The 26,282-nt window shown below is 48.1% G+C and overlaps 1 protein-coding gene across 1 annotated transcript; it reads right to left on the bottom strand.

The window, feature by feature from the left end:
* Positions 1-335: 335 nt before the first annotated feature.
* Positions 336-26,278, bottom strand: TRIM3 (tripartite motif containing 3). The gene is made up of 12 exons (XM_090264433.1): positions 25,663-26,278; positions 17,778-17,943; positions 9,889-10,120; positions 9,514-9,665; positions 9,166-9,346; positions 8,158-8,890; positions 7,956-8,059; positions 2,748-2,915; positions 2,408-2,576; positions 2,090-2,160; positions 1,024-1,164; positions 336-904 (listed from the first exon to the last, which is right to left on the bottom strand). Exons 2-12 carry the CDS (start codon positions 17,906-17,908, stop codon positions 752-754), a joined length of 2,235 nt encoding a protein of 744 aa, XP_090120559.1. The 5' UTR covers positions 17,909-17,943; positions 25,663-26,278; the 3' UTR covers positions 336-751.
* Between the last annotated feature and the right edge of the window lie 4 nt (positions 26,279-26,282).

Genomic DNA, 26,282 nt, shown 5'->3' with positions numbered 1-26,282 from the left:
CTGTCATACCCTAAAATGTTCTTTCTGTAGGTGTTGGCTGTGTTCAGGGAAAGTCCCTTTCCCAGGCTCTTCTCAGCATGAAGGCAGATAGCCAAAGGACTTACTATTTCTGCAGAAGATGCAGGGTCTGGGGATGGGGATTTGGCAGGTGGCTCAGGGTCCCAGAGGTTCACCCTCCCTTGCTCTCCTCTCCTGAAGCTTCAGAACATCAGGACCCATTTGGGAATCTGAGTGCCAAGCCTGCATGCCTGCCTGCCTGCCTAACTTTTAGTCTGGAGCTAGTCCCATCATCCCATCCCCTCATAGCCCCACCCCACAAGAAAACAACAAAACCACATGGTGAACACATTTATTTAATATGGGGGGTAGGTATTGCTGTCTCTGTCAGTGTGTATGGGGTGGTAGGGAGACAACCAGAGGGACTTCTGCTCTGGAGTAAGAGGTTGTTCTGGCCCCAGGCTGGGGGGTGGGGAAGACTGAGGGGACAGGGGAGGTGTGTAGATAGGGTAGGGTGAAGCTCAGCACATGTCCTTGGGACCACAGTCCAGGCCCACCCAGTCACCAAAGCAAGAACCGAATAAATAAAGTGCAACCGTGGGGGTGGGAGACAAGGAGAGGAAGGGCACCAGGCGCACCCACGCCCACAGCCCACATTCAGTGCTGCCAGGTCTGGCCCACCTGCGGGCCAGACCCTCCTGTCCAATCACCCCTATGTTCGTCCCTCCATGAGCCAGGCAGGGCCTCTGTGCAGCTACTGGAGGTAGCGATAGGCCTTAAAGCAGTGGTTGCCAGCATCAGCCACCACCACGTGGCCATCCGAGGTCAGTGCCAGGCCCTGTGGGCCATACAGTGGCTCTGCAGATGTGTTGATATAGGACAGGAAGGAGCCAGAGCTGTCAAAGACCTGGGAATGAGTGGAAAATAAGGGAAAGGTGAGATCAGGCCAATGAGATGCATTTTGGGGTTGTGTGTGTGTACAGGACACAGCAGGGAATTTCACCCTCATTCATCCCAGGGTCTTACCTGGATGCGGCTGTTGCCCCAGTCAGCCACAATAATGTTCCCATTGGAGTCCACAGCTACTCCAGTGGGGGCATTGAACTGCCCGTTGCCCTCACCATGGGAACCGAACTTGAAGAGGAACTCTCCATCGGCACTGTACACCTGGCAGGGCAAAGAGCTGCGGACTGGGGACCTGGCCTCAGGCAGAGGACAGGGCCTTGGAGGAGGGGATGAAGCCCCAGGGCTGAGGATCCCCAGATCTGTAGCTACAGCCCAGTTCTTCCCAGGTTTCCCTCCATGCACTCCACTGCTACTGGACATCTCCAGCTGATGTCCATTGGACATATTAAATCTAACAGCCCATCTTCTCTGGCAAACCAGTTCTGAGTTCTTTCAGTGACTGGCAGCAGCCATTTGGCCGTCATTCCTTCTCCGCTCCACCTTCTGTGCTTGACAGCCAATGAACTGACACAATCTAATTCTATCTCAAATCCGTACCCTATGTACATATTGCCACTGCAATGGTCCTTATTTGGACTATTGCAAAAGATTGGTGTTCGTGCCTCTAGTCTTGCCCCAGTCAGAGCGATCTTTCTAAAAACACAGAATTGTATTACCCCTGCCACCTGCAATCCTTCAGTGACTCCCCAAGAGAGCAAGCTCCTTAGAGGACATAAGACTCATCCTCACAACCCACTCTGAACTACATGTAGTTTCTTGAACACTTTCCAATTCTTGGTTCCTCTGGTGCCCTTTGCCTCAAATCCTCTCCTTCTTCTCTACCTTCTGGTTAATTACCAATGGTGCTTTAGGTCATTCTCAGTCTCACCTGAGCCAAATGCTTCTGCTGTACCCTCACATTTCCCCACACTTCCTTATCAGAGAACCTATCACATTATAATGTGATATTCCGGTTAACTCTTCTCTACTAGACTATCACTAAGAAGACAGGGAAAGTGTTTGCTTAGTTCACCACTGTAGCCCCATCACTTCTAGCACAGTGCCTGGGTCAAAGCAATCATGCCATAAGTGTTTACTGTGCAAAGGATCTCAAGGGGGCAGAAAGGAGGTGACGGAAGACACTGACCTTCACTGAATGGTTATGGAAATCCGTCACTACAATCTCATTCTTGTTGTTCACAGCCACAAAATGGGGCCCTGAAAATATAAAGAGGTCTCTAGGGCAGTAGCTGGATACTGAATGGGATGGGGAAGAATACCTGAGGTGATAAAGCTGGGTTGTTAGAAAAGGGTCAAGTCTCTGGGATAATGATACTAAGGTCCAGTAAAGGGAGGTGGTTCTCTAGGGCCAAGACACAGGAGGAGCGGTCTTTAGAGCTGGGGTAGCCGGGGGGTTCTCTGGGACTAGGGAATCAAAATAGATGTCTGAGTTGTTTTCTAATACCTGCAAAGTGACGGTCAGTGGCCCCACGACCCCCAAAACGGCCAACCAGCTTTCCATTGGGTTGGAAGGTAAAGACACAGCAAGACTTGTTGTCAACCACAATGATATGTCCATTACGGTCTACGGCCACCCCTTTGGGGCCCATGAGGCGGCCAGCTCCAATCTTGGTCTGGAGAAAGGAGATACACATTAGGGCCTTTATCCTGCCTGCTGGGGAGAGCAGGCCCAGCCTAGCACCAAAGCAGAACCTTGGGCTGGGGATGGACCACCAAAAGGCACTGGAATTATCACTTCAGCTGATCACCAAGGGTACAGAGTACAGTGACAGTAAGGTTCTCACCTTGAACTTGCCCTCAGGGGAGAAGATGCTGACCCAACGGTTGTCATAGTCTGCCACAATAATGTCTCCGTTGGTGTCCACTGCCACACCTGTGGGGCGTTGCAGCTGCCCAGGTGAGCGCCCTCGGACCCCGAAACGGAACTTGAACTGGCCTTCATTGGAGAAAACCTGGAGCAGAGGATCGAGGGAGGGGGAGGAGGGGAGAGACTGTGAGCACAGAGGGAAGGGAGCAGGGTCCTGAGGGAGGAGACCCCCTCCCCCCCATTCATTCAGTCATTTAACAAGCATTAATGACACCATGTCAGGGGCACAGGGAAGAATCAGATATGGCCGCAGACCTCAAGGGACATGCAGCAGAGGTGTGAATGGGATTGTAAGAATATGAAAGGGGTGAGGGGGAGTGGTCAGGAAGAGTTCCAAGAAAAGAGGATATCTCAGCTAAGAGCCAAAAAGGATGCCAAGAGATAAACTGAAGTTGGCCAATAAAGAAGCAGGAGGAAAGGCATTTCAGCAGAGTAGACAGTATGTAAAAGGCACAGAGTCCAATACAAGCCCTGCTTGTCTAGTGTGGGTTGCAGGGAGTACTCACTCCCACGAACAACAGGAGTTAGGTTTTATCCTGGATGTAATGAGGATTCACTGAAAATTCCTGGGCAGGGCAGTGACAAGATGATATTTGCTTTTGTGATATAATTAGAAATGTATGTGGTCTTTGTCCCCAGTGCCTGGCACAGAGCTCCTCAAAGTTCAGGAATTTCCTGAGTGATAGGACTGTCTTTTGTTATGCAAAGGATAACCTTTTGCACCTATGCTACTGCAGTGACTTAGGGGGGAGATCCTAGATAGTCTCAGGATGAGGCTGGTCAATAGAAAGACCAAATGATTATAGAGTTAGAACTTAGAGCCCTACCCACCAACCTCTAGGAAGGGTGTTTGGGCGTGTGTGTGTGTGTGTGTGTGTGTGTGTGTGTGTGCCCAAGAGCCCTATCCACCAACCCCTAGGAAGGGGTGTGTGTGTGTGTGTGTGTGCCCAAGAGCCCTATCCACCAACCCCTAGGAAGGGTGTGTGTGTGTGTGTGTGTGTGTGCGTGCGCGCGCGCGTGCGCCCTAGCCCTATAAAAACTCTTGAACAAGATTGATTAGCTTCTGGGTTGGTGCTGAGAGGATGGTGCACCCCAATTACACGGAGATAAGGTTCCTGCACTAGGGACTCTCCTAGACCTTGCCATAATTACCTTGTCATCTAGCTCTTCATCTGTATTCTTTATCAAATCCTTTATGGTAAATTGGTAAACACAAGCCAATGTTTCTGAGTTCTGTGGGCTGCTCTAGCTAATTAATTAAACTCAAACAGCAGGTTGTGGGAACTTCCAATTTATAGCAGGTGGGTCAATGCACAGGTGACAACCTGACTTGCAACTGGTATCTGAAGTGGAGGCACTCCTATGGGAATATGCCCTTAACCTATGGGATGTGGCACTATCTCCAGGTACATAGTGTCAGAATTGAGTTAAATTTGTAGAACACCTGGTCAATGTTCACTAAAATTGAAGAACTGCTTGATAGTGTTGGAAAAAACACATTGGAGCGTTTAAGAAAGAGAACTCTGGCTACAGGGAGGAGTCAGAGGCTGCTGCAGCAGTCCAAGAGTGAAATGATCATAACTTGGACCAGGGCAGTGCTAGAGGGCATTAGATGGACTCAAGAGACAAATAAGAGGTAGCCTCAATAAGACTTGGTAGCAGACAAGAAGGGATGGGCGAGGGGAGGAAATGAACAAGGATTAGCCCTTCTAGGCTCTGGGGCTGACAAGGTAGCCTTCCTCCTGGAGAGAATTCTTTCAACCTCTCGCCCTCCCCTACCTCCTCCACCTTAGCTGATCATCATGCTCAGGTCTCCCCATCCTAAAAGCAACTCCTTTAATGCTCTTTTCCTCTATAGCTAAGCCTTTTTGCTTCTCCTTCGAAGCCAAGCCATTACTGACTACTCACTGGACAGGTCTCACACAATGCTTTGTTATAGGCTCTAGGCACATAAGATGAATCAGAGCCAGGAGCAGCCTTGGATAACTCAAGTTCTAGGCTGTGGCCGTAAGCATTTATCCAGACCTGCTCCCTTCTTAGGACTGGGCCCTCTGCCCCTCACCCCACCTCCATCTCATAGGCCTGCAGGAGTGTTTGAACTGGTCGCACCAGGAAACATCACTCCCTCTTGATGCAGACCTTCCACCATACCCCCACCTGTGCTGGTCTGATCCCCTGTGGTGGGACATTTGCCAGCATAAGAAGGGAGAGACCACAGACTGAAGAGTCTATGTGAGAGAAACTAAAAGGTATCCCCAGATTAGAAGTGAGATATGCATGTACCTCCTCCAGTCTGAGTAGCTCAGTTTCCAGCTCAAAACTGATGAGGCTTGGGGGATGTTGCAGGGGTGGGGGTGGGAGGGTGTCTTACTCTTCCTATCCTGTCCTATCCCACTCCCTACACCTGGCCAACTCCTGTTCATCTTTTGATTCTCAGAATTTCTAGGTCACTTCTTCAGAGAACCCTTTAATGAGCAACTCCACCCCTGAATCAATGTATACACATACAATTAGGCCTCCCTGACATACGCTTTACAGCTCTTCATAACAACCATCACTTCTATAAATATCTTTGTCCCGTTCTAAGAATGTAAGTTCCAGGTGAGGCAGGGAATGTGTCTGTTCTTCGTTGCTGCATTTGCAGCACTGGTATAGCACTGGCACATAGCAGAAATTCAACAAATGAGTGAATCCTCAGCTCAATCTCATACTAGAACTGGACATCTCCACTTGGATGCCACTCAACAGTCTCAAACACAACACGTGCAAAAGTGAATTCATCATTTTCTATCTAGACCTGCTCCTGAATGACAACACCACCTACCCAGTGCACCAAGTCCTGCCATTTCTGATCCTTCCCTCTCCAATGATATCTGATGGTTTATCAAAACCTGCTAGATTTGCTTCCTTAATATTTCTAGAATCTGCTGATGCCCTAGTTTGGTCTTTAACATCTCTCTGCTATATCATAGTAGCACTAAGTAAATTCGGGATCTGAGTGTAGTGGGGGAGAGAGACTAAAACAAAATATTTAAAACAAGCCAGTGATTCTGGTAAAGTATGAAAAGTATTATAGCAAAAGGCTGAGGAGCTCAGAGGAGAATGTGATTAATATTCTGCCTGAAGGAAATGAGCAACTTTTCACAGAACTGGTAAAATTTCTAGACTAAGACAATTACATAATTGTCAGTACAAATATACAAATCAATTCTTCACTCAGCCTCCAAAATAGATAGATCCAAAGGAGGGGAAAGTTCATGAGGACCCCAATCCTCATGAACTGAGGGGTACAGGTCACAGTCCATCTGGGAGCCCAGCCCATACCAGACCTGAGGCCCCCAGAGTAAGAGAAGCAGAAACTCAGCTTTGGAATCTGAGTCAGGCTCTTAGCAGCTAGGAAGGTGGGGTGAAGGTGGAAGTAGGAGCAAGGTAGACTACTACAGGAGTAGCAAGTGTTTGGAAGGTAGGGGACTACACCAGGCCCTCCCTCTCCCCATCTTGAAACAGTGGACAAGCATAGCCCCTCACTAGAGAGACAAAGTGGCACATGTCATTCTGTGCATATGAGCACTCGTGTGTATGTACACCAGGAAAGGTTTCCCAAATCTCAACGTTTGTGCCAGAAAGCATCCCTGGCTGGCATAAAGAGGAGGAAAAGAGTTAGAGGGTAGAGGGACTGAGTAGGGCCTCAACACCACTCCCATCCCCTGTGCCACCCCACCCCCATCTCCTCCTCACTATTAAGGCTGCATCCAAATATCTCCCTGTGCTGAACTGGACCTCTCCGTTCCTCCGCTCCTAGGAATAGGGTGGAAATAAAGGCTGGCTGGAAATACAGGACTGGGAATATGGTCATAGAAGAGTTCCTCGAACTTTCAGCCTGCTGAGTGGAAAGCAAGGGCCAGGGAGATCTGATGTTGAGGTGACAGATCTTTGGCAGAGCTGGATCTATGACAGGGGTACTCACGCTAGGTCAGCAAGAAGTGTAAGTCTATAGGTGTTGCAAAGTAAGGATCTCGAGGGAAAAGTTTTGCTACCTGATAAAGTGCATCCAAGAACTGGAGTTCAGGGTAGTTAGAAACAATCCCATACAGGATAAACTCAAAGTGACCTCAGCTGCTTGGCTCCTAAGAGTAATTTACCTCCAGCTTCTCTGGGACCCTTCTAGTTCCCTGAACAACCCCCTCCAGCACTCTCCCACCTCCTGGCTTTTGTTGGCAGCCTCCACCTGGACAATGATATTTTTAACTAACATTAGAAGGTGTCAGGCACTGGTACATTGTGTCATTTAATGTTCCCAGCAACCCTATGAGATATTCTTTTCCTAATTTTACACATGAGTTAACTGAAGCGCAGAGAGGTCACATGACTTGTCAGTGAGTGGCAGAGCTAAGATTCAAGCCCAGGTGTCTGGTTTCAGAGCCTGAGCTTTTAACTGCTTTGCTGTGCCCGCCGCTAGGCTCTGGATTTATGACAAGGAGTAAACAAAGAAAACCACATTTTTTGGCTTTAAAGGGCTTGAAGTGAAGCAGAGGTCATGTCCATCTGTGTGATGGATACTTTAATCAGGTATGTGAGGGGCTGGGAGGATCAGAGGCCGGGTCACCTGTGAGGGTACACTATACTAGAGTCCAGCCACTGAAGACATCCCTTTTCACAACTTAACCCCATTTGACTGTCTCGTCAACCAAATGTTTGCAGAGATTTACGCAGAAAACATACATTCTGGAGCCAGGAAGGTATGTTGGAAGGCAGCAAGGGAGGGCAGAGCCTGCATCCTGATTACATGATGGTGAAGGGAGAGAAAGTTAGCCAGCCAGGCAGAGGCAGAGGGGAAGGAAGAATGAGAGAGATCTTTGGGGTCCAGGAGCTGGTGTGGGCTGAGCCATGGCCTGGGAGGTAGGTAGAGGCGTCCAGCACAGCAAACCTTGGTGCCTACTGTGAATGTGGTTACCCATTGTGGGGGTGAGGTTGCAAGTGGATGAGTGAAAGACTGTGCTATGATCCATTGCTCTTTGTGGAAAGGTACTATATAGGTTTCATCTTTCAGGAGGTGACCCTTTTTCAGGGAGCTGTGGCTGGAGGACCTTCATTTTGGTGTTGGCGGAGCTGGACAGGTGCTCACCTGAATACATTGGTTGTTGCTGTCTGCTACCACTATTCGGCCACTGCTAGCTGCGGACACACCCTGTAAATTGGTGAATTCGCCCTTCTCCCTTCCACGACTGCCTGTGAGAAATGGATGGGGGGGAAAATGAAAGAATTCACCTGCAGGTCATTTTGAAACTCCCTCCCCGCTGCCTGGCTCTGCCCCCGGCCATCAGTACCAACGCGGAACACAAGCTCATCCTCAATGGGGTTGTCCTTCCGCTTGCCGCCCGTGCTGTACATGGAGCTGGGCCTGCGCACCGCCTTTTGACGCACGTGGCTGCCTGGACCACCAGGGGACTTCACGCGGCGCTTGACGTCGTCGGGGGAAGGTGGCAGGTCCCCGGGACGCAGGGCACGCACGCGGAAGGGGCTGCCGCGCACCGGCTGCCCGTACAGCAGCACTGAGAGGAGCAGCTCGCCCTCGGAGCGCGCGGTGTACACCAGCTCGTATGTGCCATTCTTGTGGTCCACCACTGGTACAGGAAGGCGCGTGCCGTCGGGGCCGGTGAGCTCGGCTCGCAGCTCAGCACTGCCTGTGCGTACCAGCCGCCCATCCTTGTCTTTGGTAGTGACGGTGAGTGAGGCAGGCTGGCCCACCAGCGCCTGGCGCAGGCCCTCGCCCGTGGCCACTGTCTCGTGTGCAGTGGCGCTGGTTGTGAGCAGCGCCCCCAGATTGAGCACCGATCGCCGCAGCCCATCGACCTCAAGGACCAGTTCCAGCTGCGCATTCTCGTGGGGCCGCTCTGGGAAGGCTTGCGCTGCCAACGCTGCTAGCCGCTCTCGCATATGCTTGCGCACCAGCAGCACCTCCGGGGCTGAGCCTAGGCGCAGGGCCTGCTCCGCGAAACTACAGCTACTGCCAATGTGTTCCTGACCCTGGCGCAGAGTGTCTAGCTGGGTCTGCAACACCTAAGGAGGCAATAGGGGTGGGTTGGGTGAGGAGGCTGGAGGGGGGCAGGGTTTCTCTGTGATTTCTAATGAACTTGTAGTACTATGGCATGAAAGAAATACATGAGGGAGAGTGTGGAAAAGGGACACAGAAGCCCGCACACCTGAGAGGCCATGTCAGGAGGAAGGAATTAAAAGCTAGGGAAACGGGTGTGCAGGTGTGGAAAGCAGGGAAGAGTGGAGGCAATAAAGCCACCTCACGATGGATGGGGGTAGGGAAGGGGGAACGGACACACCTTCTGCTTCGCCCCACAAATGGCCTCCAGGTCGCTGACCAACGCCTGCTTGCGCTGCTGCAGCGCTTGCTCCAAGTCCTCGAAGGCTGCGCTGATCTGGGCCAAGGCCTCTGCCTTGCGTTCCTGCAGCTGCTGGCTGATGCCACCCACTAAGGCGATAGCTGCGGACAGCTGTGGCAGTCTGGGGAGGGGAAGCGTCTCATTCCGGGGTGGCTAGAGGTGCCCTTACCAAACCATTCCTTCTCCAGGAGACCCCCCTCCCTGAGGCCTCCCAGGGTGCCTCCCCTGCCCCGGTTGAGACACCGTCTCTGATGGCCCCACCAGCCCAGGTTCCCAGCAGGCGCCTACCGGCTGCGCACTGCCTCCAGCTGGCGCTGCAGCGCAGCCTTGTGCTGTTCCACCACGTCTCGCAGCAGCACGGTGCCGTGCTCTCGGTGCTCTCCTGCGCGACACTCGCCGCACATGGCCGTCTCACAGGCCTCACAGTAAAACTCCATCGTCTGGCAGCATCGAGATTCCAGTCAGGCAACGGGGAGACAACACACTTCTCTGCCCCTCCCCACCCCCATCTGTCCTCCTTGCCCCTCACCTTCCAGGTGTGCCCCCTACCTGGACCACTTATCCAGAGAAACGCCTCTCACCCACAGCCACTCGGCCCCCTCCCCCAGCCTCTCCTCCCCCTCCACCCCAAGTCCCGGCCTCACTGGGCCTGCTTGGGCCCACCTTGCCTTCATGGTTGGGGCAGGAGAGGGGTCGGCCAGCCACTGCGCTGAGGGGGTGGGGGTCCTCGGGGTCGTGGGCCCCATCAGGTGCCTGCTGCATTGCCTCCATGAGGCTGCTGATAAAGAAGTTATTCTGCAGCGCCGAGACACCCTGCTCGGGGAGGATGGACGTCTGCCGGCACACTGGACAGGACAGAGTCAGGCTCTGGGCGGGGATGTAGTTCTGGAGGCATCTGGGAGGAAGGGAAGGAGGGGGTGGGCAGCATCAACGCACCCCTCCTCACACTTTCCCTGGGTGCTGATCTCTCCCCTCGCAGGGATGCCAGTACACTTCATTTGGAAACCTCTCTGGTTGGCAGGCACATCTTGTCCTGCCAGCAGGTGTAAAAGGCCTGATCTCTCACAACTGAGTGAGTAGAAACACATCCCTGACCTCTCTCAGAAGAACTGATGTATCTGCATTCCACACAGTGTGCACACAGGTTCACCTTTCACAGGTGTTTACAGACCCTTCTCACAGAAAAATGAGCAACTGGCCCTTACTTCATTAACTCATTAAGGCTTTACCAACTGCCTACTCTTGTCAAATTTGTGCCAAGCTCTGGGAATACAAAGATAAAGCAGAGCGAGCATCTCTAACATACTTCCAGTCTACAGAGGAGTGTTTATAGAAGTATGGAAATCGAGAATTTATAGAAGTAAGCAATGTAATGATTAAGGATGTGGATCCTGGAGCTCGGCTGCCTGGGTTCAATTCCCAGGTCAGTCATATATTAAACTATGATCCCTGACAGGCAAGTTAATTAACTTTGATGAGCCAAGGATTCTTCCTTTGTAAGATGGAGACAGTACAGACTTCAGAGGGGGTTAGAGGATTAAATGTAAAGGGCTTATATGCCTAACTCACAGAAAGCACTAAATATTGTAGGCTATGAGTATTTGCCTAACTCACAGAGAACACTAATATGAGAGATATATAAGTTATTATTTGTCATTGAAAGAATAACAGTAGATGCACTGATAAGGAAATGCACAGAAGGCATCTGGCCCAGGGTGCGTGGAGAGGGTAGCCAGGAAAGGCTTCAGAGGAGGCAGTGTAAGCCAAATCTTCATGGATAGATCATGTTATCCTGACCAAAGAAAGGTGCAGGGAGAGGAGAAAAAGTGTTCCAGATACAGAACGCGTCCAGAAACAGCAGAGTGTGGGTAGGGAATTATAAACAGCTTGATATGGCTGGAGACCAAGTCCAAAACAAGGAATGGTAACAGGAGTCTGGAGAAAGGTGGGGGCTCGTTTATGGAGGGCCAAGGAGCTTAGAGGTCATTGCAACAGCAAAAGGGAGCCACTGGAGCATGCAACAGGCAGGTTTACAATTTATCAAGCACCTCTTCACTGCCTCTTGGTGGAGAGTGAATGTGAATGTGACGAGACAGCAGACAAGGGGTTGTAACATCACCATCATCATCATCCAATTACAACTTATTAAGCACTAGTGCCAGGCACTGTGCTTTACATTCTGTTTATGTAAACAGACTCAGAAAGAATAAGTAGTCCAAGGTAACAAAGCTAGTGAACACTGGAGCCTGGATCCAAACATGAGACAAACCATGTGCCAAGATACTCTTTCAACAGTTTAGGCAAGAGATGAGAAGACCTAGATTTAGGCAGTAGCAACATAGACTAAGGTGGAACAAATCTGAGAAGTATTTAAGAAGTACAGCCAGTAGGAGGTATGTCTGATTAGATATGGGGAATGAGACACGAGTCTTGGCTGACTGCCAAATTCCTAGCTTAGATCACCAAGTGGATGGATGGTGGTGGCATTCACTAAGATGAGAGACACAGAAAGAGGCGTGGTTTATTAGGGAAGTTCAGCTTGGCCCGGCTGAGTCTACTGTAACAGTGGACATCCAGGTAGAGGGGACCTGTAGAAAGCTGGGGAGAAGAGAGGTTAGACAATATAGATGAGGATGCCATCCACATTTAGCTGGCCTCTGTAGCCATGGGAGAGGATGCAACCAGCCAAAAAAGGGTAGCATGATAAGAGCAGGACAGAGCACCCTGCAAATACTGAATGAGGGGAGCAAGGAACAACAGGCAGAGAGGCAGGGGGAGAGACAGTGTCAGAGGAGCAAAGTGAGTAGCATCATTCTAGAAGGAGTAAATGAGTAGTCATCAGTGTCTAAAGCAGCTGGGAGTCAGGGAACATTAAAGACTGGGAACTGCCCATCAGCTTTGACAAATGTGAGAGTATTTGTGTCCATAAGGAAAACAGAGATTGGAGTGGTAGAGGAAGAAAAGCTTGACTGTTGCCAGTCAAAGACTGAACAGGAGGTTGGAAGTTGCAGTAAGGAGGGGATTGAGGGACTGAATGGCCGCTGGGGGTGGGGTGGGGACAAAGACACAAACATTTCTTATATATTTGTAATGGGAGCCTTGAGCATGTTTATAAACTGAGGAGCCAGTAGAGAGGGAGAGGTTGAAGAGACTAGACCCGGGACAAGGTCTAGGAGTGGAGAAGTGGCTCAAAATGGCCTGAAGAAGAGGAATGGACCACATCTCTGACTGGAGGGGAGAAAAGAGAGGTGGATGTACTAGAGCCCAGGAGCAGAGAGTGTGTGCCTAACTTGCCTCAGGCAAGATCTCAGCTGCTGAGCCTGAAGGAGGGAGGATTCAGGAGAGCAGGAGGGCAGGATTAGTCACTGGAGGGAGGAGGAGAGGAAGCTTACAGACTGAGGGCAGCATGTTTGGAGACCTCAAATTTGGGGAGGGAATATTTGCATGGTGCAAACTTTCCCATATTTTCAATCTCTTCTGTTAATGTTCTCTATACCTCTTGATCAGAACTAATTAATTTTTATTTATTTAACAAACAATATGTGCCAGGCACGATTCTAAGTGGTTCACAAATATTATTAGTGACCTAGTTTTCCCTGCAGTCCTCTTAAGTGGAGAGTGGTTTTGTCTCATACTCCACATTCCTTAGGGCCAGAAGGTGGGGCTGAGTCCTCCCCACCCCCAGCTAGAACACTTCGAAACTATTCTTCAGCTCCTTGAAAGCTCATGCCTCTGTCTATACCACGCCTCCTTTATAGTGTCTCTGCTAACTTAATGGTTTCTTCACCAGTTGTTAAAGTCTTTCATTTGGCTTACTCTCTTCTTCTGTTAACTCTGTCCCATACACCACCACCCCAAAACACACACTCTCTGGCCATCAGTCCCAGTGGCTCTGACAGCCACAAGGTGACCCATCCACAAGGAAATATTCCTTATTTCCTTGATCTCAACCCCAGTGATCTTTTCCTCCACTTCACCTCAGCTGTCCGCTCCCATCCTCCTATCACTACCCACAACCCATTACTTGTCAATGCATCCACTCTAAAATCTGCATTTCAGCCATTCCACTCTGTTCCCCTGTAGCTCTCTTCCCAGCTCATGGAATCTGGCATTTCCCCTGCAAAATACCTTTGAACTCATCAAGACCTCATTTCTAGTAGTTGAGCATACCTGGCTTACAATAACTTCCTAACTGGATTCCTGTTTCCACTCTTCTCAATACAGAAGCCAGAGTGAATTTTTAAAAAATCTAATTTTGTGCTGGCTGGTGTGGCTCAGTGGATTGAGCGCTGGCCTGCAAACCCAAAAAATCTAATTTATATCACATTATTTCCCTGCTAAAATAAATCCTCCAATGGTTTCCCATTGCATTTAGAATAAAATTCAAACACTTTCCTAACACTGCCAAACTACCCCATAACTCATTTTATGAGGCCAGCAATATCCTGATACCAAATCAGACAGAGGTCCCACCAAAAAATGAAAATTACAGGCTAATATCCCTGATAAACATAGATGCAAAATTCTCAACAAAATATTAGCAAACCAAATTCAAAAATACATTAAAAGGATCATACATCATTATCAAAAAGGATTTATTCTAGAGATGAAAAGATGGTTTGACATTTACAAATCAATCAATGTGATACATCAGGTTTTTTTTCAAATAATAAAAGAAAGCTTATTTAGAAAGTTACAGAGGCAAAAGAAGTGGGCTCTAGAAGAAATGGGCTCAGGGCACAAGTTACATAGGCAAAAGAAAGGCCCTTGGAGCTTAGGAGAGAGAAATGTCAAGATAAGGTAACTGGGGAGAAGGGGGAGAAGGTGAGAGAAGAAGGGGAGGAGAAAGCATCTGACAAAATTCAACATCCATTTACAATAAAGAACTCTCAACAATGTCGGGGGCAGAGGGATTGTACTACAACATCATACTCAAAAGGTGAAAAGCTAGCTGAAAGCTTTTCCTTTAAGATCAAGAATAAGACAAGGATGCCAACTTTCTCCACTTTTATTTAATATAGTATTGAAAGTCCTAGCCACAGAAATTTGGCCGTAAAAAGGAATAAAAGGCATACAAATTAGAAAAGAAGAAGTAAAGCTGTCACTATTTACAGATGACATGATATTTTATATAGAAAACCCTATGCCCTGGCTGGTGTGGCTCAGTGGATTGAGTGCTGGCCTGCAAACCACAAGGTCGCCAGTTCCATTCCCAGTCAGGGCACATGCCTGTTTTGTGGGCCAGGTCCCTGGTTGGGGGCATGCAAGAGGCAACCGATCAATGTTTCTCTCACATTAGTGTTTTTCTCTCTCCCTTTTCCTCTCTATAAAAACAAATATATAAAATCTTTTAAAAAAAGAAACCACAGACTCCACCAAAAACAATCTTATTCCATATATAAAAATAAATTAGAAATGAGGTTAAAGACTTGAATACAAAACTTGAAACCATAAAACTCCTGGAAGAAAACATAGGCAATAAGCTATTCAACACTGGTCTTAGCAATATTTCTTGGACCAGTTTCCTCAGGCATGGACAGCAGAAGCAATAATTGATAAATAGGATTACATCAAACTAAAAAGCTTTTGCACAGTGAAAGTAACAATCAAAAAAACGAAAAGGCAACCTACAGAAAGAAAGAAGATATTTGCAAATCATACATATGAAACAGGGTTAACATCCAAAATATGTAAAAGACTTACATAATTTAATATTTAAAAAAACAACCCAATAAAAAATGGACAGAGTACTTCAACAGATATTTTTCCAAAGCAGACATACAAATGGCCAACAGGCACATGAAAAGATGCTCAACATCACCAATCACCAAGGAAATGTATATCAAAACCTCAGTGACTTATCACTTCACACATGTCAGCATGGCTATTGTTAAAAAGTCAAAAAATAACAAGTGTTGAGGAGGATATGGAGAAATGGAAACCCTCCTACATTGCCGGTGGGAATGTAAAATGGTGCAGCCACTATGGAAAACAGTGTGGAGGTTCCTCAAAAAGTTAAATATAGAACTGCCATATGACCCAACAATTCCACTTCTGGGTATTTATCAGAAGACAATGAAAACACCATTCAAAGAGACATATGCACCACTATGATCACTGAAGCATTATTTACAATAGCCAAGCTATGGAAGAAACTTGTGTCCATTGATAGATGAATGGATAAAAAAGATGTGCAGTGTGTGTACACATACATATATACACAAATATTATTCAGCCATAAAAAAGAATTAAATCTTGTCATTTGTAAAAACCCAAGGCTATCATGCTAAGTGAAATAAGGGAGAGAAAGACAAATACTGTATAATTTCACTTATATGTGGAATCTAAAAAACCAAACCAAACAAACAAAATAGAAACACACTCATAGATACAGGAAACAAACTGGTAGTTCCCAGTGTGTGGAGGGTTAGGGATGATGGTAAAATAGGTGAAGGAGATTAAGAAGTACAAACTTCGAGTTATAAAATAAATAAGTCATAGGGATATAATGTACAGCATCTGGAATATAGTTCATAATATTGTAATATTTTGAATGGTGACAGACAGTAACTAGATTTATCATAGATATCATTTTATAATGTATATAAATATCAAATCACTATGATTAAACCTGAAACTAATAGGATATTGTATGTCAATTACACTTCGATAAAAAAAGACTGAAGGGTCTGCAGTCAAATCTGGATTCAGACCTTGACTACTTACTTGCTGTGGAAACAGTTCATTACTTAATGACTAAACCCTAGTTTTCTCTTCTCTAAAATGGGGATAATAAAGTATCTGTTGAGAAGATTAAGTAAATCAGTGCCTGTAAATCACTTTGCCAGTCCCTTACAAATAGTAAGTAATAAATACCTGGTGGCTATTATTATAATTTCTCAGTTGTGTTCAATGATCTGGGAGTAGAAAGTGCAAAGACATCTTACTGATCCAGCACTGAGCTTCTGCCACATGGGTTTAGAAAAAGACAAGGATGTGAGTGAACAGTGGTCAGTCAGATAGACAGGTATCAGATCCAGGATGGGTAAGAAAGAAAGAAAGGCCAGGATGGATCTGGTGGCTGGGAAAAGAGGAAGCAGTCGAGGAGCCTGTCATCTATATGCAGTCAAAGCCGGTGTGGGAATGGAGTAATGGGAGCCAGGAGTGGAATACTGGAGTTCATGACTACAGAAGAAGTGGTATTATTCCGGCTGATGGCAAGATCCATGGAAAGAATATGACTGAGATGGCACGGAGGGTGTCCCTGGGGAGACAGTCGAGAACCAAGAGGCATAAGTGAGTAATGAAGTCACCCAAACTGATGGAAGAACTTGGAAAGGTCAGGAAGACTGACTCTGTTTCCAGCTGATGAAGGGGAGAGAGCAGTAGAGATGGAATCTGGAAGAGTAGGGCTGGAAGGGAAGAACAGTCTCTGGGGCAGAGCCAAGTTCCAGTGAAAGCAGGAGGCAGAGGGAAGGCGTGGGTGGAGACAATGGTGAGAAGACCCAGGGACCAGGCCGCTTAAGACAGAGCAATGAGGTATAAGGGCTGGAGAGAGAATATTGTCCAAATACAGATGTGATCATGTTTAAAACCTTGCAAAGGCTTCATGTGGCTCTCTGGGCAAAATTTCCTAACAGGTGCACAAAGCTCCATGTGGTCTGGCTTCAACCTTCCTCTCTGGCTTTGCCATGTCACCTCTATCACATTAGCTCAGCTCCTGCCTGGCCGGCCTCCTCTAGGCCCTCTGACCTGACAACCCCTCTTGCCACATGGCCTTTTCCCATGTTCTTCCTTCTGCTTGCAATGCTCTTAGCACTCCCTTCATTTAGTTAACCCCTACTCAACCTCCACACTGCACCTCAAAAAACCCTTCCCTGATTCTCCAAACTATAAGATCCCATATACTAAGCTCTCATAGCTTAGCACTTCATTTGAAGCACTTGTTAAGGGTGCAATATTACATATACCTGTAGCCTGGCTGTATGATCATTTGATTACTTTCTCCTTCACTATACTGTAAACTCTTTAAGGGAAAAAGATGTATCTGCTTTTGCTTATCACTGCATGCCCAGTATCCAGGACAGGGCTGGCACACAGTAGTTGTTTGATACATATAAATATATGCTGAATTAATGAATAATGGATAGAAGCCTAGAGATTGGAAGGGGTTGCCTTTTGCTCAGTACCCCAAGACAACAATGAGGATGGGTAGGAAAGACAGACCTCCCACTGGTCACAAACTCTTCTGGTGCCAGAACTGGCTGAGAGTCTCAGCTCTATCTGATTTCTCTGGTGATGTCAAAGGCTGCCTCAGGTTTTGGAAGGGGACAGAAAAGGCCCTGTTCTGGACAGGGACCATGGCCCAGTGTTAGGAGCTGTTGGTCTTCTCATGAGTTCTTGCATCAAACCCTCATCTCCTGCAGGTTGGGATTCACCTGCTCCCCTGCATGTGTACACAAATTTCCCTCACCTCTTACAGGTTCACACATGCCAGTCCCCTCAGGGGACCTGGAAGATCTTCCTCCCTCCCAGTACACACACCCCCTCACCTCTCACAGAAGGTATGCAGGCAAGGCAGAACCTTGGGGCACCGGTACCGATCCAGGCAGATGCTGCACACCAGGAACTGCTTGTCCATGGGCTGGACCTCTGGGCCAGGGCTGTCCTGTCTCTTCGCCATGGTGCCCACGAATGGCTCCTGCCACTCACACCAGCCTGTGTATGGAGACATGGTCAGCACCAAGTTAAGTCAGCACTCCCTCCCCCACCTGACCCCCCACTCAAATACCATGCAGAGAACTAGCCCCAGTTCTGCCCTGCCAGGGGCAAGACAGGCAGTGATTTGGAAGGAGCAGGGTGAAGTAGGTGAACTGAGTAACCCTTGGGTAAGAGCACAGACTTAGGGTTAGATTGAGTTTCAAACCCAGTTTAGCCTCTTACCAATTCTGTGACCTTGCATAATTCATATAACTTCTCTGAGCCTTGGTTTCCTAGTTTGCAGTTATAGTAGTAACAATCCCTACCTCAAATGGTTGTTTTGAAAATTGCAATAGTGCATGTTGAGTGCACGGTACATGGATGTGCAGACTCCCTCAGATTCTCCTCCAGGAGAGCTTCCTGATGGAGTGTCTATTGTCTGACTACCTATAGCCTCTCCTACCTCTGATCCACCTCTCTGTACAACTGCCCAGGACTGCATTCTTTTCTACATACAATCAGTACCATGTCTGTGGATTCTGCCTCCCAAATACCTTACCCCCTTTCTCTAACCACACAGCTACTGCCCCCAATTCAGGTCACCACCAATTCCCTCCTGAGATGCAGCAGTAGCCTTTTAACTGGCATCCTTGTCTCCTCACTGTGCTTCATATCCACCCCCCTCAGAGTTAGAATGAGGCTTCTAAAACACAGATTCCATCTTGCCACTAACTTCCTGCTTAAATTCCTTCAATGGTTATCCGTTGTCCAGAGGACAAAGTCCAAACATCCTAAATTTGCCAACAAGGCTTGGCTTTGCCCATATCTCATGTCTTGTGATTCTATGATCAGTCACACTGATTCCCTTTCAGTTCCTGGAAAACTCCTTGTTTTCTTTTACTTCTGGGAAGTCACACATTCTCTTCTCTCTGCGTGAGATCCTCTTCCAAGCCCCCATTTGCCTGGCCAACTACCACTTATCCTTCTATTCACCATGTAAATGTCACTTACTCCAGAATGCCTTCCCTGATTTCCTGAAGTCTGGGTAAGGTGCTTCACCTTTGTGTCCCACTGCACTCTGTATTTCCTCCATCCTAGCCCTTATATGCTATACTATAATTTTCCTGTTACTTCTCTGGTTCCTCCCTTGTATGCAGAGTTCCTGAGGACAGACATTTTATATATATATATATTAAAAATATAGGCCATATATGTATAATAGTATATATATATAATCTAGCACTTAGCACAGAGCCTGACATAGGACCGACCTATATTTATTGAATTAAATCAGTAATTCAACAAATATTTATTAAGTGCTTACTTTGTACAGGCATTGTGGAGAGAGTGATAAACAAAACAGATATGGTCACTGTCCCTGTGATAGAGAGGTGCTGACAAATATTTTAAAATTAAATAAACTAATAAATACATAACTACAAACTGGGGAAGGGGAGTGCTACAAAGAAGAAAGGGATGCTATGCGGAACAACACCTTTTTGATTGGGTGATCAGTGAAGGCCTCTCCAAGCAGGTAACTTTGACACAGAGCTCAGAGGGATGGAAGGAAAATGGTAGGGTTGAGGGTGGGGACATCAGAGAGTGAGGGAAGGAAATCATTCTAGGCTTAAGGAATAGCATGAGTGAAAGTGCTTAGACAGAGGGCTCACTGAGAAACCCAAAGGACAATGTAGTCAGAGCAAAGTGAATAAAAGGCAAGAGGTGAGTTTGGGAAGGTAGTCTGAAATGAGATTAGGAAAAACATTGATGTTAAGAATCTAGATTTTTTTCCTAAATTGGGAGAGATATGATGTAATTTACAATATATATATTAAAAAACTACTTCCTTTTAGGAAGGATTTTTAGAGGAACTGGAGTGGAAGCAGGGGGACCAGTCAGGAGGCTACCCTAGTTCTTCAGGAAGACGATGTTGGGTATTAGCAGAACTATAGGTAAAAAGGTGGATTGATTTGAGAAATACTCTTGAGGTTGAATCAAAAAGACATCATGATAGATTGGATGTGAGAGGGGAAAAGAAATGTCAATAACGACTCCCAGGTTTCTCCCTTAAGCAAATGGTGGGCCATGCACTGAGGCAGTGAAAGCTAAGGAGGTGATTTGGAATGTTCTGTTTTCGGCATGCTAAGTTTGAGGTATCTGTGTGATATCCAGGTAGAGATGTCAAGTAAGGAATACAATACAGGAGCTCAAGGGAGAAGTCTGGGCTGGTTATTAATTTGAAAGCACTGGCATATTAATGCACTTAAAGCAACAGGCAACAAGAATGGATGAGACTACCTAGGGTCAGAGAGTGGAGAGTGAAGGAGAGCCCAGAGCAATGGGAGGAAAACCAGGGGAGTGTGGGAACAAGGGAGTCAAGAGCAGACAGTGATTCGAGAAAGGAATAGGGCAAGAAGACAAAGACTGAATAGTGTCCACCAGATGTGGCTGTGATGAAGTGGCAGGGGCAGAGCCAGGTTACAGTGACTAAAGAACGAATGGAGATAAAGAAATTAACACAGCAGATGTAGACAATTAATGAGAGAAATCTTGCCATGAAGAGAAGCAGAAAGATAGCTGGAGTACTTCAAAACAGGCAGTACTAGGAGCAAGTCAACAGTATCTGTGCCCAGCTACATGCACCATGGACCTGTCTAAAAATAACAGATGAACGCATGCATGCATGCATGCACTGGGGCCAGTCCAGAGACTTCTCCAGGCTTGAGGAGGGACCAGAGAGAGGCTGAGCTGTATGTGTCTTCTGTTTGAGTAAGGGTGGGCATGGGAAGGTTAGGAAGGGTATGCCTGAGAGCATCATCTCCTGAGATGGGCAATGGGAATCTGAGGTTCTCTTTCCAGAGGTGATGGGTTCTGAATCTGGACACTTAATACAAGGACAACATAGCAGGAGGGAGGACAGATTGAGGGTTGGTGGAAGGAACAGGAGGCCAGAGCCAAGCTGAAGCTTCTGCCTGGTGAAGGGGAGGGCAGGGAGGAGAGTAGGAGTGGCCTACTGGGCCCTACTGGGGCAGCTGAAGTCAGGCTCCACCTCTCTCCAAGCCCAAGTGGCTCTCCCAGCCTGTCACAAAGGGGTGGGGATTGGGCTACATCCAAGGTCGGACAGCTCCTCCCTCCCTTCCCCTTCCTGCTTCGGTTCCCCACCCAGGCATGCAGCCGCTGTGGCCATACCACTGCCTGGATCACTAAGATTCCCCTTTTCTCCTGGACTTCTGCTACCTCCTCTCCCTTCCCCCTGCACCCTAGAGATCTGCCCCCAAGGTCCTATAGGCAATGGTTTAAGTGGACTGCTTATTACAGACATTTGGAGGACCTTGAACTCAGAGCTGAGATTTCACCCTCTTTCCTCGGGCTACCTACTGCCATCCAGTATCCCTTATCTCACCGGTGTTGTATGGCTCAGTCCTAAAGACACATCATTTCCTCATTCAGCATTCATTCAACACCTCTGCTAGGCCTGGGAATACAAAGATAAATAGTCACAGCTCAGCCTTCATGGTTTCCACAAACTAATATACAGATTACTGCAGTGCAGTATGGTGAGGACTATGATGGGGAAGCACAGATTGCTCCAGAAGCACAGAAGTCACGTAACCTAGATTTGGGGTGGGGAGAAGGATACTGGAGGTTGGAGAACAAGGAAATTCTCTGGAAGGGACTGTAATTCAAGCTGAAAGCTCCAGGATGAGTTACAGAGAGCATGATGCCTTCTATATGAGATTGAATAATACACTGGGACAGGGGAGGGCTAAGAAATAAGGTGAATTGAGTTAGTAGGCAGGAGCTAGATCATACAATGCTTTGTTGGCCTTATTAAGGAGTTTAGATTTTACCCTTTCCTACTAAGGGATTAAGGCTTTATTCAAAGAGCAAAGGAACCCTTGGGGGCAGTGAGGGGTGGGTGGGTTCAAGTATAGAATGATAGAGCCACAATAGCAAGTTTTTGACTTCTTGAAAATAGTTGAGGGCACACAAGTACAAAGTTAAGAGACTGTTATGATATTCCAGAGGAGAGATGATGGTAGGATTGACTAGGGGAGTAGAAAAGGGGAAGTTGAGAGAAGGGGATTTCACAGGGAGGAATCAACAGAACTTGAGAGCTGGATGGTTTGATGTGAAGAGTGGAGGGAGAAGAAAGAATTAGAGATGATTGCTAGTATTCTGACTTGGAAACTTTGGAAGAAGAGCAGTTTGAATGAGAGGGTAATAAGTTCAGCATTTAATAAGATGAATCTGAGGTGCCTATGGGATATTCGAGTGGAGAGGTCTGGCTGGCAGTTGCAAAGATAGGCCGGAGCCTAGGAAAGAGATCTGGCCTGGAGATAAATATTTGGGAGTTGTTGATGTAAAGATGGTGCCTGAAACCATGGAAGTGGATGACATCACCCAGAGATAAGAAAGAAGAGCCTGTGACTGTGCCCCAAGGAACCTCAACATTTAAGGGATAGGGCCAGGAAGCAAAGCCTGCAAGAAACGGAAAAAGTATGGCCGGGAGAGGCAGGAGAAGCAGGAAAGAGGGAGATTGTGAAGGCCAAGGGAGAATAAAGCTTCATGGACAAGGAAATGATCTTATTGTGAAATACTGTAGAAAGGTCCCATGATTTAAAGCCCTGGAGAAGCTGTCATTAACTTCAGAGAGTGTTGTTTCCAGGGGTTGGAGGAAAGGAAGCCAGATCCAGGGGGCTGAGGAGGAAGTTGACTGTGAGCAAATGAAGACAGCCAGTGCTGCTGACTCCACTAGATCCTTGACATCTGCAAAGGATGTGTTTCAAGGCTTTTCAGTGTCTCCAAATTCTCAAATAGCATCTAATTTCCCCCACGACTTCCTCCTACAACCTCAGGAGAGTACCAGATTTACACAGCTGTGAGTGGACGTAGATAACCAAAACATTGTTAAAAAGTGGATGCAGGAGGTCATCTAGACTCACTTGCTTCCTAAAATGACTCACCCCTCTTCCAAGGGTATTTGATTATTTGAGGCCTCAGCAAAAAGTCAAATGACTGCAGGTTACAGTGTTTGGGGTTTCTCTGGAACAGATGAAACCAAGGAGGAGATAAAATCCTCAAAACCAAGGAATTCTTTTCAATTAAGATTGGCAAGGAAGGAGAGTGATGAAATTCACAGTACCATCTCCTACACCATTGCCAGACTGAGTAGGTGAACGAACTACTTGATCAGTTGATCAACCTATCAATCAAACTTCTCTGGGCACATTCTAGACCAACCAGGCCCTTTAACTGGGAACTGGAGATTCAAAGCTGAAAAGGATATATTCTCTGTCCTTCATAAGCTTTCAAACAAGTATGGAAACAGACATGGAAGCACAATGTGATAAGTGTCATGATACTGACATATTCAAACTGCTATGGCAGCAAAGAGGAGGATATCTCTAGTCAGAAGGTGGTGGAGGAGAATGAAAAGGCCTCCAGAGGAAAGGATATCTGAGCTGGCCCTTGAGAGACAAATAGAAGTCTGATAGGTACATTGGGAGAGCTGAGCTAAGAAACAGAAGCATGAAAAATTAAGAAACATGGACCAGTTGGGCAAGAGAGCAAGACTCAGAAAGGTAGAAGCTGTACTCAGTGCTTTCATGATCACTCAATGCGAGTTCTCTACTTGCTCCCTGGCTACTCTTTCATTGCCCGTTCCTTAAATGTCTAGTTCCCTAAGGCTTTGTTCTAGGGCCTCTTCTCTCACTTTCATACTCTGCTGGGGAAATCTCATCATCTCCCAGGATTTTAGTTACCATCCACTTGCTAATGACCCCCCATAGCCTTATTCCAGTGCAGAAAACTTTCTTGAACCCAAGACCTATATATCCAACTGTATCTTGGACACTTCTCCATGGAAGAGGCATGGAAACTAGCTTAAAACTGAATTAATATCCCCCTAATTTAGTTGTTCTGTTGCATTTCTCATCTCAATAAAAGGCACCACACCATCCATCTAATCACACCAACCCCAGGAGTCTTCTCAGTTCCTCCTCCTCTTTAACCTTTCAGATATAGGATATAGCTATCCTTGATTATAAAATGTGTAAATTTAAAAAGGTCAGGAAATCTAGGAGCTAGTCCTGATTGTCATTTACTTCACGAATGCAAGGTAAGACAGTGCAAGTTCCTACTCCATCCCCTTACTTGTAATTGGGGGGAGGGGGTCTTTTTGTTCCCCAAATCTGAGATTCCCAAGGTTCTCTTTCCAGCCAAAGATCCTTACAGACTGTAATATGTACCCATGCTTAAACCCCATCTTGTACTATCTTAAGGATTAGGTTGCTGGTGTCCACGGTAAGGCTAGGTGTCTTAGAGGATGTAAGCAGTTGCCCCGACCTCCCTTCCCAAATAAATGTTTGCTGGGTTTAGAGAATCCATGGCAGTCCCTCTGGGCACCATCTATTCTAGCTATATGGTTTTGCTCTGTTTTTCTGAACACAGGTGGCACTATCCCAACTATGGGCCTTTGCTCAAGCTTTCCTCTCACCAAGAATGTCATTGTCCCCTAAGTGGCTGAGGCAGCACCTGGCACACAGAGGGTGCTCAGTACACATTGGTGACAAGAGAGCCATGTTTAAATCACTGCAGTTCCTTCTCACCAGACAGAGAGGCAAAAGCAAAGGCAATAACAAGATAAGTCAACAAATCTCCACTTAACATAATGAAGCTTAACATAAAGAAGCTTACTACCTTGCTAAAGGTAATAAGTGCTCTGTCACTGGAGGCATACAAGCCAAGAGAGTCAGGGCACCTGTCAGGCCTACAGCTCTGACTCCAATTCTGCAGTATATCAGAGCCCTGCTTAAGGGATGAATGGACACTGGTGAGCTGGACAGACAGGCAGGGACAGACCTGTGAAAAAGACCTCTGCACCTGCTCCAGCTTCCCAGGTCTCATCTTCCCACTGGTGCCAATCCTGCATTCCTGCTGTCCACATGAGAGACCCCACACCACGAATAAGCCCAGGGCCTGCCTGCAGTCAGAATGACCTCCCTGGGGAGCAGCCTGCCCCTCCAACCTGCAACCATCTGTCCCTGCAGGTTTACAGCCCAGGATCTGTAGCCAAGTCCAGAAGGGAGAAGGCCAGGGCAGGGAGGGGCCTGGGGTCCTCCAGGGACGGCCCAGGCTACAGGGGAGACAGGGGGTCCTTTACTACAAGAAACAGCCTCCCCCATGAGGCTTTCTGTCCAGGGAGCAACGTTAGAGGAGGAAAGAGGGTCCCCCATCCTGGCTGGTGGGCCTTTTGGTGCCTGAGGAGGATGAAAGGGCGAGGTGGGGGCGGGGAGGAAGGGAAGCAAGGGGTAGAAGTGTCTCCACTAGGGAGAAAGGAACCCTTCAGAGAAGCTGGACCACTAGATTTCAGAGTCCCACTCAGCAGCCTCCCCCGCCCCTCACCACCACCCTCGGCCGAGGCGTTTGACACCTTCCGCCAACATACACAAGCTCCCCAAACCCCGCGCTTCTCTCCAGGGAACCATCACCCATCCACCCGCGCCTGCCCCCCTCAAACATGGACCTCACGTGAGAAGACAGCCCGAAGAATCCCCCCACTGCTCCCACGGACAGAGACACGCCTCACATAGACAGAGACAGTCACAGATTTTGAAAAGCATCTGTGCCCCCACCCACAGACGTTTGGACAGACACGCAGCCGCTCAGACCCGGCCCCAGACCAAGGCAGACAGAGATACAAACGCACCCCTGGGGGCCGCCCGTTACACTCACCGCGGCGGAGCAGAATGGGAGGGCCAAGGCCCGGACTGCGGCCGCTCCTAGGGGCCCACGGCGCTGTCCCCGCTGCCAGTGCCAGTCCGCCCAGCCCTGTCCGCGGCGCCGCCCCAAGTCCAGCGGCTCCCCGATCCTCGCGCCAGCGCTGCCGCCGGACCCCACCGCACAGGCCGGAGGGAGGGGTCGGGGCGGGGCTGCAGACCGGCGGGGGGAAGAGGCGGCTCCGGGGCTGAAGCCCCACCCACGCCACGCCCCCACCTCAGGCCCCGCCCCCTACCCTTACCGCCCCTACTGTCCCCTCCTCCCTTGCCTCTGACAAGAATTGCCTCCGCAGGCGGGCTGGGGAGCCAGAGGCGGGATCCCGGATCCCGGATCCCGGATCCCGGATGCTTGGTCCCAGCTCCCCTTCAGCTGCCTCTGCTCCCGACGGCTCCAGGGCAGGGCGGCCCAGTAGGTCTCAGAGACCGGGATGAGGCTCTGTCAAAATAAAGCAAGCTGGACAGCAGGGATTTCTGACACTGGGAGCTGGTCCGGGCTGCCTCCTGAGGTGCCCTTCCCGGCTTTCTTGGGGGCTCCTATGAAATAGTGTGGACTCCGTGGATCATGGGAGACAGAAA

The sequence above is a fragment of the Furipterus horrens genome, unplaced genomic scaffold, assembly GCF_987537825.1.
Source record: "Furipterus horrens unplaced genomic scaffold, mFurHor1.1.pri manual_scaffold_2, whole genome shotgun sequence".
NCBI lineage: Eukaryota > Metazoa > Chordata > Mammalia > Chiroptera > Furipteridae > Furipterus > Furipterus horrens.
The sequence above is the reverse complement of the archived record's forward strand: the minus strand, read 5'-3'. Positions and strand labels throughout refer to the sequence as shown.